Below are 19,983 nucleotides of genomic sequence, written 5' to 3' on the forward strand. Positions count from 1 at the left end.
CTTATTAGTACATTATATAGACATATCGCTTATTTTAAGATGATGGCTAATCTAAAGATTTGTATAAAATACACTTAGCTGTGCTGTTTGCACTTATATTGGAGCACAGGTACATCCCAAGCTACACAATGAAAACGTGTTAATTTCCACCACCTTAGAAGAGGCAAACATTTCAGTTTAATGTCCTAGTTTTTGCCTGTGTCCTTTATGCCTAAAACCATTCTGGCGATGGAGGCCCTTTCCAGCACTTTGTAGAAAAAAATGACACTTGGTTTGAAAAGTATCACATTAATTCTGCTGGGAAGGGAGGAAAGAAATATTACATTTTGAATATGGACAACAAAGGGATTTTCATCAAATGAGCTTTCTGTTAAGGAAAATCTGAAGATTGATTACTTAGGATAATCTACCATCCCAAATAAGATGCAAATACTTTCTTCTCTCTGCTGCTTGGTGTTATTATGCTACTTTGGAAAAAAATCTAATGGTAATTATGTAGCAGCATCTAACTACAGTTATGAAAACTTCACTGTACATCTAGCCTTCAAGTAAATGTGTTTCTTCCAACACATTTATGATTCAAAAACAGAAATGCGATCACACTTATTTTCTTACAACACTGCTTTCCATTAAACATCAGTGTCCTACCTCAATTTCTTTTGGCATCAGCCATGATTCTTTAGCCAGGTAAGGGTCAGGGGTCACCCAGGAGCTCTCTTTAGAGTCGATGTTGTAATAGAATGGATATTTCTCCTTCAGGTTGAATTTGAGCCACGAACCTTCAGAAGTCACTAGCAAAAAAAAAAGTTTGTTATACTCTAGAGATGAATACTAAAACTTTAAAGTGCTTTTTTTTTTAAATATGTAAAATATACTAATGAGTATGTTCAATGGCCGCTACATGCTAAGACAGAGGTGAAGGAAAAGAGACATAGTCTCTGGAGCCCACATTTTTTTATGAGGATGACAGGAGTCAAAACTGGCCAAACAGAAGGAAAAACTAACAAGGACTGTATGCCCCAGGTAGATGCAATGAGATCTGTAACTAGACAGAGATCAATGAGCAAAGATCTTCTTTTCTCAGATAGTCCTTCAGCAACTTCTCAGATAAGAGGCATTCTACAAGGAAAGTCACCCATTAATTAGTGGGGGGGTTTGATGACCTGCATTAAACAAAGCCCAGGAGACTCAACTCTACAGACAAATACATCCCATATACATGAATTGGAAAACTTAATATTGTTAAGATGGTAGAACTCTTCAAATTGTTCTACAGATTCAACACACCACTAACAAATTCCAGTGGTCTATGGTGGCTTTCACATTGCAATGGTGGTTGAGTAGTGGTGACAGAAAGTGATAGCCCACGGTGGTGCAGGCAGTTGAGTGCAGCACTGTGAAACTGTCTGCAGCCTCTGCAGCATGAATTCGATACAGGCCGAATGGTGAGATTCCCACATGGCATGGCAGATCTCTCCTGTCTCTCCCGCTGCTCCCCTCAGCAGTGTATTTCAGTCAATCTGCCTGTTCTGTTCCCTGCTCTGTCTCTGTGAATCCTCTTACCCTCCTGCACATCTGGCCTGTTACCCTGATTCTAGTATGCATGAATAAATAAATCTTTAAAAAAAAAAATTGCTCTCTGGTCCTTTATAGAGAAAGCTTGCTGACCCCTGTCTTAGGAGGCAGAGGGGACACCTTGACACCATTCATCAAAACATGGTGCATGGGTAGAGTAGGTAGCAATTTTAGGAGAAAGAAGATTAAGTTTTGCCAGAATGGATTTGGAATTATGATGATTCATCCCTAGGAACTCAATCACTGCCTTAATATAGTTATATAATTCCTTCTCCAGGAAGGATGAAATAGGGGCACTACAGTAAGTCCTGAGGAAGAGACAGATGTGAAAGCAGCAGAGAAGAGCTCAAGAGTGATCAGATGCCAAATAAGAATGGCCAATAGCCCCTCTCACATTTCACTGACAGGAAGTTTTTTGTGCTAGAGGGTGGAATCTCCAAGTATGAAAAGCATAAGATAAACTTAAAAGTAAAGTATACACTTTCAGTTGCACTAAAATATCTTTTTTGTAAGTTTCATATCTATATAGTTTAAGGAACTATAAACTGTATGACCTATGATGTGGTGCACATAAACACCAGTCTGGGAATGGGGAAACACCTTGATTCTTTTTATTTTTAAAAAGATTTATTTATTTATGTATACAAGAACTGGGGTACAGGCCAGAGGTGTGGAAGGTGAGAGGATTCACCATAGGCAGAATGGGGAACAGAACAGGCAGACTGACAATAAATACACTGCTGATGGGAGCAGTGGGCGAGACAGGAGAAGTCTGCCGCACCATGTGGGTTGCTCCCTGGCTGGGGACCAAACTTGTGCTGCAGTGGCTGTGGACAGCTTCATAGGTTGTGTCTTAACCCCTTGCGCCACCAGGGAGGCCCGACACCTTGATTCTTAACACTAAAACATAACAAGTGCTCAATAAAAATCTACTAAAGGAATGATGGATTATCCCTGACAAAAATTAATCTCCTTGGGTTTTTCATTTTCTTTGTCCAAAGCCTTATAAATTGGAGTTTCTAAATCTGAAAAATTAGTATTAAACTTATATCAAAGAAACTTTTCAGAACTAACATTTTATGATCTGTCATTGTAGTGAATAGGCATAACTATTTGTCAAGGTGTAGATCTAATCTTTTGGGGGCCAACTCATTGCACACTTTGTTCTCATTTTCAAAATTTCCCTTTACCCCTACTTGTATTGTGCAAACATGTAAGTGCCTCAAAAGAAATTGAGAGAAATATTAGTGTAAAAATTAGTTTGTTATCACTAAAGGAATGAATCAGTCAGACTTATATAAAGCACATCTTCCTAAATATTCTATTTTCTCAATTCTTTGGTGCTACCTATGCATTGCTAAGTTAATAACAGTTTTCAAAAATTAATAAAGAAACATCTACAAAATTTCCTTTAAAATACATTTCAAAAATGTTCATTTGAAAGTAACATTTGTCGTAACATCAATAAAATACACCACCACAGTAATCATCATGCTCAAAATAATTTATACTAAATGATGAAAAAGCTTACCATTTTCAGATTTGCACTCTTTTGCCTTCACAAGAGCATCATAGTAACTGTCAGCACATTCAGGGATTATATTATTTTCATTAAGAGCCTGAGATTTCAAAGCAGACAAAACATCACTTCTTCTTTCATTCTCCAAACATTGATTAACATCAACGACCAGTGTAACCCCTTGGTAATGGGGAAAAAAAGTTTCTGTTAGTGGTTATCACCTTCTACTTATCCTAGAAATATGCACCGTCATAATTCAACCTCTCAGGAATGCACCGGTATTAAATCTTTTTACCTTTTGATGGAATGTACCACATATGTCTAAGATGGTTCCTACTCATCCATCAGTTTAAGTTCTTAAAAAGGGGAAGATCACATAGCAGAATGGTTTATTAAAAATCTTAACATTTCCTAGTTACTCTTGTGTGACACTAATGCACTAGGTTTTGTTCACTGTAGCATAATCTATGAAATCAGGACAATAATGTACAACAGAAGACACACAGCCTTTACCTGGTTAAATAAATCAGTATTTGAGAAATAGCTTTACAAGATATTTATTACAGAATAAGCAAAATCCTGTTTAAGCATGGAAATCTTGATATTATCTTGTACCACTTGGCAAGATGGTCATTAAAAACCTAAACGTATGTTCTAGAAAGGCACTAAACACAGATGGTGGATATGTGGAATGAAGTCCAGAAACTTCACTCTGGAACCAATTAAGACGTGGAAAGCATTTTACCCCATTTCAAATTTCTGCTTCTCCCCATAAATAAAACCACAGTGAACTCTTGGTTGCCTAATGAGAGTTAACAGGATGAATTCTTTATTATCCACTTTAGTTCCAGGTAAAAATTTCTGGCACAAACCACAAACTACTATTTTTTACAACCTATAAATGAACCAAGTTAGAAATGCAGAACAAAAATAGAGGAAGACATTAAAGGTTAAAATACATTCTAGCTGAAAAAAGATCTTAATGAAAAGAGAGGGAAGAGACGAAATTTTTCCTTTCTTTCTTTTTTTAACCATACAAATAGTAAATGGCATATTGTTATCATCAAATTATGTTTATATCTGCATGGCACCATGAAGGCTGAAAGGGCAAGAAAAACAATTGGGCTTTCAATAGCTTGGTGTCCCACAAATCTGAAAAAGCAAATGAATAAATGAGAACTTCCACTGCAAACTCCAACTGTTGCTGAATAAAAGGTATGTTCTTGTGCTTACAGAAGTAATGGGAACAGGTGAACTGTTCCCCTTTTCTCCAGGAAAGCTTTGTAGGATGAGAAAAATATGGCACTGGTATTTGATAAGTTTGTGGTCTGAGACAAATGGAATGAACAAGTAAATGACAAAGAATTCCAGAGTGAATGATATCTGATAGTCATCTAACCCAGTAAGATGCAATTTTCCTTAAAAGGCAGGTATTATAAAGCTGTACATGTCTTGCATTTGGTAATGTACTTATTACTGAGTATTCATGTGCAAGGACTGGGTCCACAGGTTCATGTCCCAGTTAACTGAATCACTCCCTTATGTACCAGACTCATCTTTACAATATTTTCCATTAAAAAATATGAAACAAGTCTTGAAGAAAACCCTAAGAGAACAGTCTCTATCCTGCTCATCCTTTTACCCCACAGTCTCTGGGACTCAGCTGGTGCTCAAAGTTTGCTGAGAGCTGCCAGAAGAGCCCCTTAAGTTATTAAGATTATACTGTGATACAATATAGTGAGTGTTCTTTTCAAAGATTCTGGATTCTTGGGCTTCTCTACTTCTGAACTACAATACACGCCTCAAATGCCTCTGCTTTTTAGTTCTTTCCTCTTCCTTCTGTCAGCTATTGCTTCTTGTATCTGTCTCTGTGCCAGGATAGGGCAGTCTAAGCACATAATCACTCTATAATGTTTCTAATATGCTCTGAGCTGGGAAGAAAAATCAATACATTAGCACTATGTCTATGAATAAGGAGGCTCAAGTGGCTGCCCAAGTAAAAAGGCTTTGGGACATCTTGATTAACTGTAGGTGGTGCTGATTTCCAAACAGTTGAGGAAGACAGATAAATGACTTCCAGAAAGTTTCTGTAAGGAACTAATTAAGCAACTTCCTATCATAAATCTCCTAAGGTACGTCCCCTGCAAAAGAGGTTTGTGTCACATTTTAAGGCATATACTAGCAAACTTTCTCTAAGGTAAGCATTTACAAAAGGGTCAAAATAACACTTGGTAGGGCAAAACTTGGTTCTTGGGAGGAGGAAATGAAAAAATCTTTTATGCATATAAAGCACAGATCTACAGAAACATACACAATATATCTGTGGTATTAAACTTTCATGGTGAGGAGTGGGCAAAAAATGTCTGCCCAGATTCCTTAGGATGCAATATTAGGGAAAGGTTGGGAGATGCTCTAAGGAATTCAAAGCAGAGACAAACTCGCTTTAAGATCCTCCAGTGAAAATGAGCACTGGGCCAGATGAAGGAGACCCAAGTTACTCTGCCCTTTCAAATCTTGCCTGTGGTGAAATATATGGGCCAATGCATTTTCTTTTATCGGATCATCTGGGAGTGGGTTTGGTGCTTACAACATGTGACCAGAATGTCTGTTTCAAGGATGAGAATGTTTTTAAAAGGTTAAACTGGAAAATTCTCATCTCAATGTCATAATATAGATGGACTTATCCTCAGAACATCTTTTTCTTGTTATATATCATGGAAGAAAGTACATGAACTCTTCTGAGGGAAGGATAAAGATAGAGACAGGATTTTAAATGTACAAGTGTGAAGCACAAAATCACACATATTGAGGAAACTTTTTTTTTTATAGAGGCATGTTTTATTTATTTGTTTGTTTGTTTGTTTTTTGTTTTATACATGCACTGGGTACAGTCAGAAGCGCGGGAGGGTGAGAGAATTCACCAGAGCCAGAGCGGGGAGCAGAGCAGGCAGAAGGACCGAAGTACACTGCTGAGGGGAGCAGCGGGCGGCAGGAGAGGTCTGCGCGCCATGTGGGACCCTCCTCTGGTGGCCGGGGAGCAGCCGGGGATCGAACCGGCGCCGCAGAGGCCGCGGGCAGCTTCGCAACCCAATGCTCAACCGCTGCGCCACCGGGGAGGCCCCTGAGGAAACTTTTTAATCAATATAACTATGAGTCTCAATAGAAGAAACAGAATCAGTGTAACATTTGCAGTCCAAATGTAAGAAGAAAGTGGAATAAAAGGAATACAATGACTTCTAAATTGGTTTGCTAAGAAAACTATAACCTTTTAGGGGATTGAATGCCTTATTACAATCTAATTTTTAAAAAGTGTTTCTTCAAACTATGGCTGCCTTCAGTTCTATATTTAAATTTAAAGCTCTTATGTACACATCTCAATTTATTTTTTTCTTCTTAAGGATTAGCATGTTAGAATGGAAAGACTTTAAAGATCCGGAGGGTAGAAAAGTTCAGATTGGAGAAAGACACATATTTCTCTAGTGTAAGGAAATAAGAAACAGATGTTCATCACTTTGCCTGCAACATTTAAAAGCAAATGGTTGGAGCAAGACAAGGCCTCTTAACAGCACTTTATGACCTAATACAGGACGGACTGTAACCATGCACGAGCGACAGGCTAAAGGGTGATACTTTCAGGACACCTGTTTTAGTTTATGGAGGTTATTTTCATAATTAGTGTTAGTATATCAAATATGAAACTTTTCTATATTGACATGTACATTTCTGTACAATTCTATGAAAGCAGAGGCTAAAAATACTTTTATCATTTGAGTCAATGTAAAGATGCTGCCGGTGGCTGAGTTCACTTATTCCAATTATGCATTCTGGGCCTGGGGTATAATCCCAGGGTGGTTTTGGGGACCCACTGGATCCAATGAGAGTGAAATTGAGCTGAAACTTCACTGATCACCTGACCTCCATAATCCTCTACTCTGAGTGGTAGACCACAGTGATTTGGGGAGTCAGTTCAGAGCCAGAGTCTAGTAACCCCTGGCAACTCTGATTATGTCTTTTCCCTCCAACACAGTCACCAGGGTTGAGACAGTTGGTCTCTCTGGGGGAAACCTGGGAGAAAGATGAATAGCACAGTCTTTCCCTGGGCCACCTTCAATTCAATGAGTTCCAGGTTCATAAAACTGGCTCAAGTCTGGAATTGAGAGGCCAAGATTTTTTGCTTTCATGATTCAAGTTACACTTCTGTTCACTTGACCTCGAACTTTTCCAGTTGTACGAATCAATTAAGAATTTAGTGGACTGTTTCATGTCTAGACCAACTACAGAGGTCTCTGAGTCAGATTATTCTGAGTACAGCTTTGAATCTGCTGTCCCTTACAGCAACCACACCCACTTGTTTTGGGGGGTTAAGTGCTTTCTCCTGGCCCCTGCAGGTCTGCCCCAAAGATTTTGAACTTGCTGGCTTCTCCACAATTTTAAGAGTCAGTTCCTTAAAATAAAAGTTTTTCTTTCTCTCTCCATATACACATGTGTGTAGACAGAGCACAGTTCTATCACATACTTCCCAGAGAAACAGAACAATGTATATAGTGCTATGTAGCACATATATGGTGTATAAAAATACATTTTATATAGATACATATTTTATTATATTTATAAATATGTTCATATAAAATTGTATTTATAAATATGCTCATGTAAAATGATTTATATTTATATTAAAATAGTAATAATATACATAGTGAAGTATATAGATTCTCTGGAAAACTGGAAAACAGTGGACAGCAGGGAAGGGATGGGTAGGCATTTGTAAGGCAGAAATGGTGTAGTTTTCTAAGAATCAAGATAAAAATAACTTTAAACTATAAATTAGAGAGCTTACAAACCATTTTTTGCTTTCTGGATTTTGTTCAGCAACATTCATAGATTTTGCTGGAGAGGAGCGCCAAATCATTGACCACAGTATAACCAGTGCATCTTATTTTTATAAATATGCATCATGAAATTGATAAAAGCTCAAATCCCAGAAATTAAAAACCAAATAATTTCTAAAATTATGAATTAAAAATTCAGGCACATAACCAGATAAAGACAAGGCAAGCTGGGCCAGCCAAGGAGGTGAGGGCTTACATTCTTTGGCTTTGTCTCTGTCCATGTTGGCCTCATTGATTGCATGCTGAATCTCTTCCAGCCAAAGAACTTTAGAAGTGTTCTCATTCTCCTAGGAATATTATAACAAAAGAAACAAAGGAAGAGATAGTGAATGATGGATGACATAAAAAATAACCGCTTTCAGGAACCATTTTATAATATCCTCCAGCTCTTATGTAGCATTTATCAAGCACTGTCATAGACTGTTCAAGCTTTGAATCAAATAGTTCCCAGATATGACTGCTTCTTGCTTCTGCACTGCCACTCCTTTAGTCAATCCCACCACCAACTCTCAACGGGACAGCTACATTGGTCTATAAGCTTTCGTAGTTTCCACATTTGCCCTCTACCACCACAGTGGTCCTCTGCAGACGACCAGATGAGCTTCAGAATGGACATCTCATTACACTACTCTTCTTAAACCCCCACCATGGGGGTTTAGTGTAGGGAGTTGGAACTCCCTTTCCAGGACTCAGGTGATCTAATGACCTGGACCTCCTGGCCAATCTGGCTTCCCCACCCACTTCTCTAACTCCCTGTCTGGACCTTCAGACCAGCCTCCTGATCACCACCCTCCACCCTAGCTGCATGGCTATCAGTTCCTTCTCATCATTCAGGCCTTAATTCAAATGCCACTACTTCTAAATACTTCGCTGGCCACTCTAGTCAAATACCTTTCCCCCAATCTCTCAGTAACTTCGGTTCCTAAGGTAACCCTGAGAGCCATGGGACATTTTAAAAATTTGAGGGAAACATAATGATACTTGACTTTTATCAGCTATGAGACAGAAAACAAACAAAGCAAACAAACATGGTGACTGCCTTCATGGAATAAACACTTTAGTAGAAGGGACAGATAACAAAATAATAATACAATGTGATAAGTATGGTTAGGGCCCTATTAGCTGTAGATACATGACTAACCAAAAAAGGGTTAACTTTTGGTGGGGGGGTTGTGAGTTGAGGGGCAGAAAGACTAAATAGCTAAAGATAGTCATTTCAGCAGTAATGAAAACATAATTATTTTTACTATCTTTTATGTTTTATTACAATCTTGCTATAAATGGAGCTGGCATATACTTTAAATAAATGGGACTTTCAGACAGTCAATTGAATTTATAAAAAGTTGTCCAATATTACAAATAAATTTTTTATCATAAATTAAATATTTTCAGGGAAAATTACATATTCTACTATAAAAAATGGGAACATTTACCTATATGTGGGATTATGTGTCATGTACTAAACTTTAATTCAAAACTGATGAGCAAGAAGTAGCTGACTGTAGCCAAGGAGAACCAGCAACATCATTGAGGATTCATCTAGGTGGAGCCAGGAAAGAGAAATAACATTACCACCTTCTCTGGCAAGTTTCAACTCTATTTCTCAGAGGCTAACATGAGATAATTTATGTGGAAAGGATTCTGAAAATGAGACAGTATGTTATTTTATCCAGCATGTTCTGACTAACAGAGACCACTGCAGAAGGCTTGGCACCTGCTTCTGCAATTATCTCGAGACCTTGCCCCATGAGAACTGTTAATACGATTTTCAGCTGTTAGTAAGGTTTTCTTGAGAGAATGAATGGTGAAGATTCAAACAGAGAGCACGATGGGAAGTTGAAGATTAGAAGGATGAAGAAACAGGAAAGAAGGTACTATTTTCTTTCTGTTTCCAAACCCAAAGAGAATCCAAATACTTTCCACGCTCAGCTAAACACTAAGCTCCATATAAGTTCATTGATAGATGTCTTAATTTATTGGAAGAGTATTTAGCTTCTTTCTTTATACCTTATCACTATAGAAAATGAGCCATACAAACTTTCATCCAGATGAGAAGTTACAATACTACTTCAACACTGAAAGAACAGATTTATATACCAAACTAAATAGAGACATTGCAAATCAAATCAATTTAAGTCAACAGTTCACATCACTCATTGAACTGTACTAAACTTTAAGGTGGCTAGAGTTAAATGCAAAACCAAGAGTAATATTCAGATACCACCACTGTAAGGTCTACTTTTCAATTGCAGTATATTTACAGGATGGCCACACTAACTTCCAGCTAAATAGTCAGGCTCAACAAATGAGTTAGAAATTGGTTAAATGAACAGAAAGTAGGCCACTTGCAAATCAAGTCATAAATCCCTGAATTTAAATGACTCCTAGAATATTTTAGACAAAAAAAAAAATTCTCTTCAATATTGTGTGGGGTTTTGGTTATATATGAGTATCCTATTTCCATTTGTGCCATCATATATTGTCATTAAATATTGAAGTATTAAATAATGACGTTTGATTGCAAAACTCTTATTGTGATGAAATTAAGAGGCGAAAAGTCTATGTAGATTAATTCTTTCCTAATTCATCCCTCAGCCTTTGAAATCTTATATGAGATTTGTATCTTTGATTCTGGCTACATTTTATAAACAACAAACTTGCTGGGTTGTCTGACTTAAGTGTTTAACCTTAAGTTTTATTAATCACAGGAAAATCTGCTGTAATGCAGGTTATTTTTACTATATATTAAATCATACCCTCCATAATGTAACTACATAAAAAGATTACATGTTGTGAGTGTATTTAACACCACTGAGTTGTAATAAAGGGAGTCTTCTCTGCATTCCAAAGTTGTATTATAATTTCAGTTTAATCAGAGTTGTTTGGAGATGTCCCCTACTAGTTATCTGACTCTTTGAGTTATTTAATGCTTTACAATATGTTGAGCTGTGGCAAAACAAAACATTATACAAACAAGTTCTGGCCAACAATGACGACAAATTCAGATCACTACGACACTGATATGCAATTTTCAAAGGAATCAAGTGTTAAACACTGAAATAACTATTATACTTCTTTTTTTAAAGATTTATTTATTTATACAAGCACTGGGGTACAGGCAAGAGGTATGGGAGCATGAGAGAATTCACCAGAGACAGAGCAGGGAGCAGAACAGGCAGAAGGACCGACATACACTGCTGAGGGGAGCAGCGGGCCAGAGAGGAGAGGTTTGCCAGGCTATGTGGGAATTTCCCTGGCCGGCCAGGAATCAAACAGGTGCTGTAGAGGCTGTGGACAGCTTCATAGTGCTGTGCTCAACCCACTGCGCCACCAGGATGGCCCACTATTATACTTCTTAAGTATCAACTTCTTAAATAATGTTTGTCTTCCATGATCAACTTATAATTATGTAACCAGTTTAAGGAGATTTGAAATAGCTGAGAGATGGGCCTCCCTGGTGGCGCAGCGGTTGAGCGCTGGGCTATGAAGCTGCCCACAGCCTCTGCTGCGCCAGTTCAATCCCCGGCTGCCGGACGAGAGTCCCACAAGGCGCGCAGACCTCTCCTGCCGCCCGCTGCTCCCCTCAGCAGTGTACTTCTTGGTCTGCCTGTTCTGTTCCCTGCTCTGGCTCTGGTGAATTCTCTCATCCTCCCGCACTTCTGACTATACCCAGTGCTTGTATAAATAAATAAATAAATCTTAAAAAAAAATTAAATAGCTAAGAGGATGAAGAATAATTTGACAACTCAATTATTAAATAGAAATTATATACTGAAACTTCATTTTTAAAATTGGTAAACATGGGATATAGGATAGATTCAAAACTACTGCTTAGGGCCTCCCTGGTGGCGCAAGGGGTTAAGCACTGCACTATGAAGCAATCTGCAGTCTCTGCAAAGCATGACTTCGATCCCCGGCTGGCTAGGGAGCAACCCACATGGCGCAGCAAATCTCTCCTGAGTTGCCTTCTGCTCCCCTCAGCAGTGTACTTTGGTCAGTCTGCCTGTTCTGTTCCCCACTCTGTCTCTGGTGAATCCTCTCACCCCGCCCTCCCCCCCACATCTCTGGCCTGTACCCCAGCTCTTATATGCATAAATGAATAAATCTTTACATGACAAAACTACTGCTTAGCATCTCATTTCAGTTCAGTTCTTAAAGGACTGTATGTTACTACATTTTTTTTTTAATGCACATAAACACACTGGGTAGGAATTCTAGCATCTACTCAGAGCAGACTTCTGAGGATCTGGAAGAGTTAAATGACTTTCCCTGGGGAAAACAGAACATACTCAGAGGCTCCGGATGAGTCACATGGCCAGAGTAGAACATGAGTGCTGTCACACCCTTTCCATGAAGAGATCCCCAGCGAGCTTCCTGCCTGCAGAGCACGGCAGAGCATGGGACAGCACGCTTCTACAAGAGAGCAAGGCTTCCTTTTGTGACTAACATATGGAACTGAGGTGAAATCGTGCTCTTTCTCATATACCTGATAACAACTGGAAAAGGGAACACAAGTCCTCAAGATGAAAACCCTCATCTTTGCAGCTGTTGGAGCAATGCTTCTGTCTCTCACTTTGTGTCAAAGCGGTAAGCTCTTTTCTTGCCAGGGTAGAGGAGGGTGCCTGGTTTGTGTTACACAAGTCAAGAGAATCTAGTATTTTTTTGCATTTCACACAAACTCCATCAAAATGGCAGAGACTAATCTCAATTAGAAGAAGGTGAAATCAAGGGAATGAATAATTATAGTTTTGTTCACTCTAATCAGATCTTGTCAACAAACAAGTATTCTCTTGGTTCATACTTAAATTTGTGCCATAGTCAGATTTGAGAGCTCTACAGTTAGGCAAGGATCATTTTTCTATGTGAGCAGTTTTTTGATTTTCTAAGAATTTCCTGTGTTTCAACAAATACAGCACTTTTCCAAGACCTTAAAAAAAGGCTATGCTTATACTGCCTGGTAAAGCATATATGGGGGAAACATGAATATTCCCAGAGAGATTGAGTGACCAGTCTGCTCTCAATAAACAGTAATGCTAAGAAGTTAGTGTTTCTCAAATGAAATACTTTTTCTGATTTTCAAACATACCCAGGAGTTCTCCCCACCTTCATATAAGATTTAATTTTAGAAATGAGATCTTCCAAGTATTATTCAACTCGCAATGTATTTCCTGCTTCACTCAACACAATGTTGGCTTGAAATCTCCTTTTTGTTCCAAAATTAACTAGTTTGGGATAAGTTGGTACCTACAACTCTTACACTGTTAGGTCACACTCTAGTCAACGATACTAGAAGTTGGAGAATTAGGGAGAGGGACAAAGGGAAGACAGAGAAAAACTGATCTCTGTAAAGAAATGTTGCTGGAAATTAGTAGCTGGAACAGAAGATGTGGATAGCAGTGGTATACACTGTGGGACTTATGAACAGGCAAGTGAGGACTCTTCTTGGGAGTGGATGAACCAAAATGCAGCAGAATGACAAGAGATTTGTGGAGGTGGTTCCTTTAAGATGCTGGTGGGGTCTGATGGAAGTGAAAATGGAGAAGTTCAGAGGAAATAAAGCAAACATCAGTTAATATGCTTTCTTTGATAGAAGTTGGGGAGAATTGTGCAGGAAGAACCCATTATCTCAGGACTGAAGTCCATTCCTTTTGGATCAGTTTCTCTCAAAGGTCCCTTCTGAAAAACATTTCAGAAATATGCCAAGTGGAAAATCTGCATAAGGAATTCGATAAACCTTTAAAAAATATGAATTTTACCCATTAATATTGTTCTTAAGGAAACCAGGCCCTAGGGATTGAAAGACTCATTTGTGCTGAGGCAGAGCCAGAATTCTCATGGTAAACAGAAGCAAGACTTCTTCACAGTGACTGCACAGCATGTTCTCAGGAATGTTGTCTTGCTTAATCACAGGAAATTTTCTAAAAACAGACACACGGTTTTTAAGAGCTCTTTTTATCAGATCCTGAAGGGAAATAACTTGTATTGCATGTCCTGGGCTGCCATTTTCCAGCTCTGTGCCTATTTTTATAAGTTTTTCTCTTTAGTGATGTCAAAACTACCAGAACTTTTCCAAATACAAGAGTAAGAAGGACTCATGTGGCTGCATCCGAGAGTCACACAACAGCGCCTTATCTAAACAGACAGGCAAATGCTGCTTCAGATTTTGCTTTGCTTTGCTTTTCCTTTTTTAATTTAAATTAAATTAATTTATTTAATGTATTTTTTACATCATTGTTCATTTTTAAACAATGTTTGCTTTCTCTCTCTCAGGTGTAGTCCCCATAGAGTTTCCTTCCCCATCACCTCAGTACCCTGTGCTCCGCCCTCCCCCTCCCTCTGATCTCTCTCCTTTTCTTTAATCTGCCTTTCCTTGAATAACACCCGAGCACCTCCCTGCCCCTACTTGTCCGGGCAACACTCTTCCTCTGCATCATGCACTGAATTCTGTTCATGCAACACTTAGGGTTAGGAAGGAGGCTTCGATTTCACCCAGAGGTGAACTGCTAGAGACTAAAGCCAGAAGAAAAACTGGCTTTGAATGAGAACCTGTTACTAAACTCTAACTTCAAGTATTCAATAAGTAAGAATTCAGAGGTCACATGCAATGATGAAACTGGAAAGCAAAGACATTTTAAATTAGTAAGTATGAGGTTTATATTCAGCATTAAAGCCCACTTTAAGATAACATTAGAAATTTGAAAGAATCTACCCTCTACACATGTCTGGGATTAATTTATAGACAAATCATATAGTGAGATATAGATCTGAATATTAAAGTTCATTTTTTGAAATTGATCTTTCAAGTATTGACATGCCCCATAAATGCTTGTTATTCATAGTATGCAGCAGTTGTATTTAATTTTCCATTTCTAACTTCTTAGATCATCCTATTGAGGTCATGTTCTGATTTTCTCCTCCCCCTTAAAGTCTGGCATTTCCCCTAAAGTTTTCCTTTGGAATCTTTCTTCTGATATTTCTCCCTTTACCATTCAGCCACTGCTACTAAATCTATAGAAGATTGAAAAATTCATACCTCTCACTTAGGTTTCTGAATTTTGAACTCAACACCTAAGTCTTCCAACTTGCCATGGACCTTTTACATATAAATATCCCACTGGTAACTCATTTCATAAAACCAAAAACTGAGATTTTAGCTTCTCCCCATGCTACTTCCCTTGTTCCAATCTCCTCCTCCAAGTCATGTAGAATAGAAACCTCCAAGTCATTATTGCCTCTTGCTTCTCCCTTAAGCTGCCATAGTCAATCTGATGCCAAGTCCCTGTAAGTCTCCATCATGGGTCTTGAGTGCTCACCCTCAGCTTCCCTCTGCCAGTGCTTTAGCTCTGCAACTCACCATTTGAGTATGAATGATTACAGTAGCCTCCAAATCAGATTCCCAGTGCCTCCAGTTTTTTAACTTTTTAATCTATTCTCTACACTGTTACGAAGGCCATCTTAAATAAAAGTCAAATCATGGCTATGTTTCCTATTATTGCTTTAACAAATTACCACAAACTCAGTGGCTTGAAATAAGAGATTTATTATATTTTTGGAGGTCACAAGTTTACAATTCAACATGACTCTGTTCATTCTGGAAGCTTTGAGGGGGAATCATTTTACTTGCTTTTTTCACCTTCTATTCCTTGGTTCATGGCTCCTTCTTCCATCTTCAAGACAGCAAAATAGCATCTTCAAACAGCTCTCTCTGACTTTGACCCTCTCACCTCTTTTTTTTTAACAAGGACTTATGAGTACATGTCTCCTACCTGCCAATCTAGGATACTTTCTCCATCTCAAGGTCCTCATTCACAGATGCAAAGTCTCTTTTGCCATAAGAGGTTACGCAGTCACAGGTTCCAGGAATTAGCATGTGGAATCTTTTTTTTTTGGGGGGGGGGTGGAATTCTATTCTATCACGATGGTCATTCTTCTGTTCACAACTGTATTTATGTAACCTGCATATCTAGAAGTGGGCCCATGATTTCTTAGGATAGTTTAGAGGTACTTCAGGGATAGGACTGTAACATACTCTTCTAATTCCATTTCTAGGATATATCTTATTAACATGAGACAAAATCCATTTTTGTAAATTTTCTAATCTGAGAAGAGATGACAGAGATGGAATTTAAAATTTTCTATCACTGGCATCTAAATATGCAATAAACATTTGCTGATTTAACTTATCTGACATTCCCAGATGCCATGTCAGTTCACACCATGCTTTTGCCCATTCATCACCTACCACAATCTTGTTCATCTATTAAGTTCCATTTCTTTTTGAACCTTGCTCATCTTTGATCGCATTCAACTTTTCCTTGGTATTTATGCTCAAACATCTAAATCTGCTATTACCTCAATGCCTGTACAGTCTGTACTGAGTGATACTGGCCTCTAATGGTCTGATGGACTACTTTTGTTTCCTAGAAAGTATTATAAACTCTTTCCATGCATGCAACTGTCATCCGGTTTTTACTCATGCCTGGGCTAGTATGATGCCTGGGCAAATAATATATACTAAATGTATACCTGTTGATTATCAGATCTATAACAATTTCCTAATATAAAAGTGACTCTAGGGCCTCCCCTGGTGGTGCAGCGGTTGAGCAGCTGGGGGTCCCACATGGCACGTAGACCTCTCCTGCCTGTCTGCTGCTCCCCTCAGCAGTGTATTTCGTCAAGTCTGCCTGTTCTGTTCCCTGCTCTGGCTCTGGTGAATTCTCTCACCCTCCCTCGCTTCTGACTGTACCCAGTGCTTGTACAAATAAATAAATAAATAGATATTTTTTTAAGTGACTCTAAATTCCACAACTAATAGCAATTACCCAGCATTAGACATTTCATTTTATTGTCTCCTGAACCACAGATACAGTTCAGCAACAAATCATATGTCAATAGATTTTTTTCAATTACAGGTATGAAAGATGATGAAGAATACTTGGCAAGACCAACCATAACTATTAAGAACTTCCGTGGAGTTCCCCAACACGATTTGGAAGAGATTCCCCCTTCTGCTATAGAAGGCTGGACAGAAATCACAACAGTAAAATTTAAGTGCCCTGAAGAAAGTGTTTCAAATATCCACGTGAATAACGCTACCACAGAGTACCTGAGTAGCTCTCTAAGCACCAAACTGATACCCACCATCTACATCCTGGTATTTGTAGTAGGTGCGCCAGCCAACGTGGTGACCCTGTGGATGCTCTTCTTCAGGACCAGATCCATGCGCATGACCATTTTCTACACCAACCTGGCCGTTGCAGATTTTCTATTCTGTGTCACGCTGCCGTTTAAGATCGCCTACCATCTCAATGGGAACAACTGGATATTCGGAGAAGTCATGTGCCGGCTCACCACAGTCATCTTCTACGGCAACATGTACTGCTCCATTCTGCTCCTCGCCTGTATCAGCATCAACCGCTACCTTGCCATCGTCCATCCTTTCACTTACAGGGTGCTGCCTAAACGCAGCTACGCCACCCTAGCCTGTGTAATGGTGTGGACAACAGTTTTCTTATATATGTTGCCATTTTTCATGCTGAAGCAGGAATATTATCTTGTCCAGCAGGGCATCACCACCTGCCATGATGTCCACAACATATGCGAGTCTTCATCTTCCTTCCAACTCTACTACTTCATCTCCTTGGCATTCTTTGGATTCTTAGTTCCATTTGTGGTCATTATCTACTGCTATACAGCCATCATTCGGACGCTTAACTCTTATGATCATAGATGGTTACGGTATGTTAAGGCGAGTCTCCTTGTTCTTGTGATTTTTACCATTTGCTTTGCACCAAGCAACATTATACTTATTATTCACCATGCTAACTACTATTATACCACCACTGATGGCTTGTACTTTATCTATCTCATAGCCTTGTGCCTGAGTAGCCTGAATAGTTGCCTAGATCCATTCTTTTATTTTCTCATGTCAAAAATCACAGATCACCCTACTTCTTACCTTACAATAGTGAAGTCATCATAGGGAATAAGGAAAGCTATCTGTGAAAATATACATACTTGCGATAACACAGTTCAGGGAACTGTGGTCTCTAGCTACACTTTTGAGCTCCTGAGAAATAGTGCTTCAAAAGAAAATACTATAAAACCACTAACTTAAAAAAAAGTGCTAGCAATACTTTAAAAATATCAATGCAAGAGAAAAGATATTACCATTATTTTTATAGTAACTGACACTTTATCATTTGCCTTCCTGGTCTTTCAAGTTTTTATATCTCCATTTCCCCTATATCTATCTGGTTTCTACTCTAGATGATAGATGACTTAGAAGGAGACTAATGAGAGAAAGAACAAGGGTCTGAATGATGAGAAATGTTAAGATGTCACTTTTTAATATTTAGCATCATTTTAGATTTTCTGCTTCTTTCAACACTCATTCTGGGGGCTGCCATCCTCATGATGCCTGTCACTAGAGCATATCATCCTAGTCCTTTCTTTGTCTTTTAACCACTTGTTCACAGCCAGCCTAGCCTCCATTTTCAAGACCAAATTAATCTTCCTAAAGTATCACTTTGAATACATCACTCGAAACCCCCAACGCAAAAACCCTTCTCGCCTCCTCACTGCTTCTGGAATAAATTAGACATCACTAAGCTGGTATTCAGGGTTGGTTTTCTACTTTTACTTCCCAACAATCTTGCCTATAGTATAGATACCAGCCAAGTCTCTTGCTTTGCTGTGATCTCGATTTCTCCTGTTTTCCCCTGCCACTAACTGGAAAGCTATTTCTAACATGTTTGCCTTAATTCTTTCCATCTTTAGAAGTCGTCTAAGGACCAATATCCCCTGATTCCAAGCTAGATGTTTATTTTTCTTGTCTGAACCTTCAAAGCACTTCTTCTATTTTTATTATGGCACTTAAATACACTTCACTTATATACAAATATTAATGTTTGTATTAATATTTATACACATTAATATTAAGTGTATTAATATTAATACACTTCACTTATATACAAATACAAATATTAATAGGTTCCGTACCATGTAGAGAAAGGACTCCTCCTCCCCCTTCCTTGAGCTCCCTATAGCAACCCTAGAATGAATTTTTCTCAGGGTCTACAGGATCCAGTTCAAATTCTGTATATCATGTGCCTGAATGAATAAATCCCAAAATACCTAAACAGCATGAAAGTCCATTAAATTCATACTGAGAAGGTAAGGCTCTTTGTACATCATGGGATGTTATTTTTTGGTTGGGCATGTAAAAAAAAAGGAAACTAGGAATATAACTCAAGGTCATTTCAAAGTTTAAAATAACTCCATTATTTTATTCCTTAAATATAGCTTTTAATGGGGAAAATATTATGTTAAAATATCCATAATATTCCTGTAGATAAATGACTTACTTTCCCTTAATTTAGGGGTTAGACAAGAGGGGGAATATTAGTAGTTAAGGGCATGGAGGATTCATAATATAAATTTTCAAGTCTGTAGGAATGTGCATTGACCATATGCTTTGTATTGACCATCAAAACAATTAAACTATTTCAAATGTGTATTTTTGAGTGTGCAGAGTTTTCTATTTTCACTGGACATGGGTTAAAAAAACAGGCATATGAATACCCTTTAAAGTATGGGGCTTACATAATAAAAATAGGTTTAACACCATAGCAAGAAAAAAATCTAAAATAAATTTCAAGATGACAAAAACATCAATGGAAGGAATTAGAGCCTGCCAATGAAGTTGTCAACTGTAATGCAGATTTATCTAGAGGAAAAGGCAACAATATTAATACTCTCATTAAAAGCACAGTTGCAGTAAGTGTGCAGTAAATTTTTCAGGATATAATTCATATGTTCTTAAGCAAAGTCTTCAATTTCAAAATAATGGGCAATTCACTGACTCAATTCACTGTATAGACATAAAAGGTGTCTGCTAAGTAGATGCCAACATGTATGTTACTCAAAGGAATCTGCCACCTACACAAGGTCACACCTGAAATACTATTCAGTAAGACCAAGAGTCTCACCAACTAGCAT

At 38.3% G+C, this 19,983-nt stretch overlaps 2 protein-coding genes across 2 annotated transcripts in view; one reads left to right on the top strand and one right to left on the bottom strand.

Annotated features, from left to right (window-relative positions):
• IQGAP2 (IQ motif containing GTPase activating protein 2) overlaps positions 1-19,983 on the bottom strand; it is a gene marked incomplete at its 3' end in the record, with an annotated part of 261,119 nt that overhangs the window by 60,259 nt on the left and 180,877 nt on the right. Inside the window, exons 14-16 of the mRNA XM_084234138.1 lie at positions 8,180-8,270; positions 3,107-3,274; positions 649-791 (exon numbers count right to left, since the gene is read on the bottom strand). Of these exons, the coding sequence (XP_084090264.1) occupies positions 649-791; positions 3,107-3,274; positions 8,180-8,270 (402 nt within the window). The remainder of the gene's footprint in view (positions 1-648; positions 792-3,106; positions 3,275-8,179; positions 8,271-19,983) is intronic.
• On the top strand, positions 12,507-18,068 carry F2RL2 (coagulation factor II thrombin receptor like 2; the record flags this gene model as incomplete). The annotated part of the gene is made up of 2 exons (XM_084234139.1): positions 12,507-12,570; positions 16,896-18,068. The coding sequence occupies 2 exons, from the start codon at positions 12,507-12,509 to the stop codon at positions 17,963-17,965; spliced, it is 1,134 nt and encodes a 377-aa protein (XP_084090265.1). The 3' UTR covers positions 17,966-18,068.

The sequence above is a fragment of the Talpa europaea genome (genome assembly GCF_964194135.1).
Source record: "Talpa europaea genome assembly, chromosome: 5".
In the NCBI taxonomy this organism is placed as follows: Eukaryota; Metazoa; Chordata; class Mammalia; order Eulipotyphla; family Talpidae; genus Talpa; species Talpa europaea.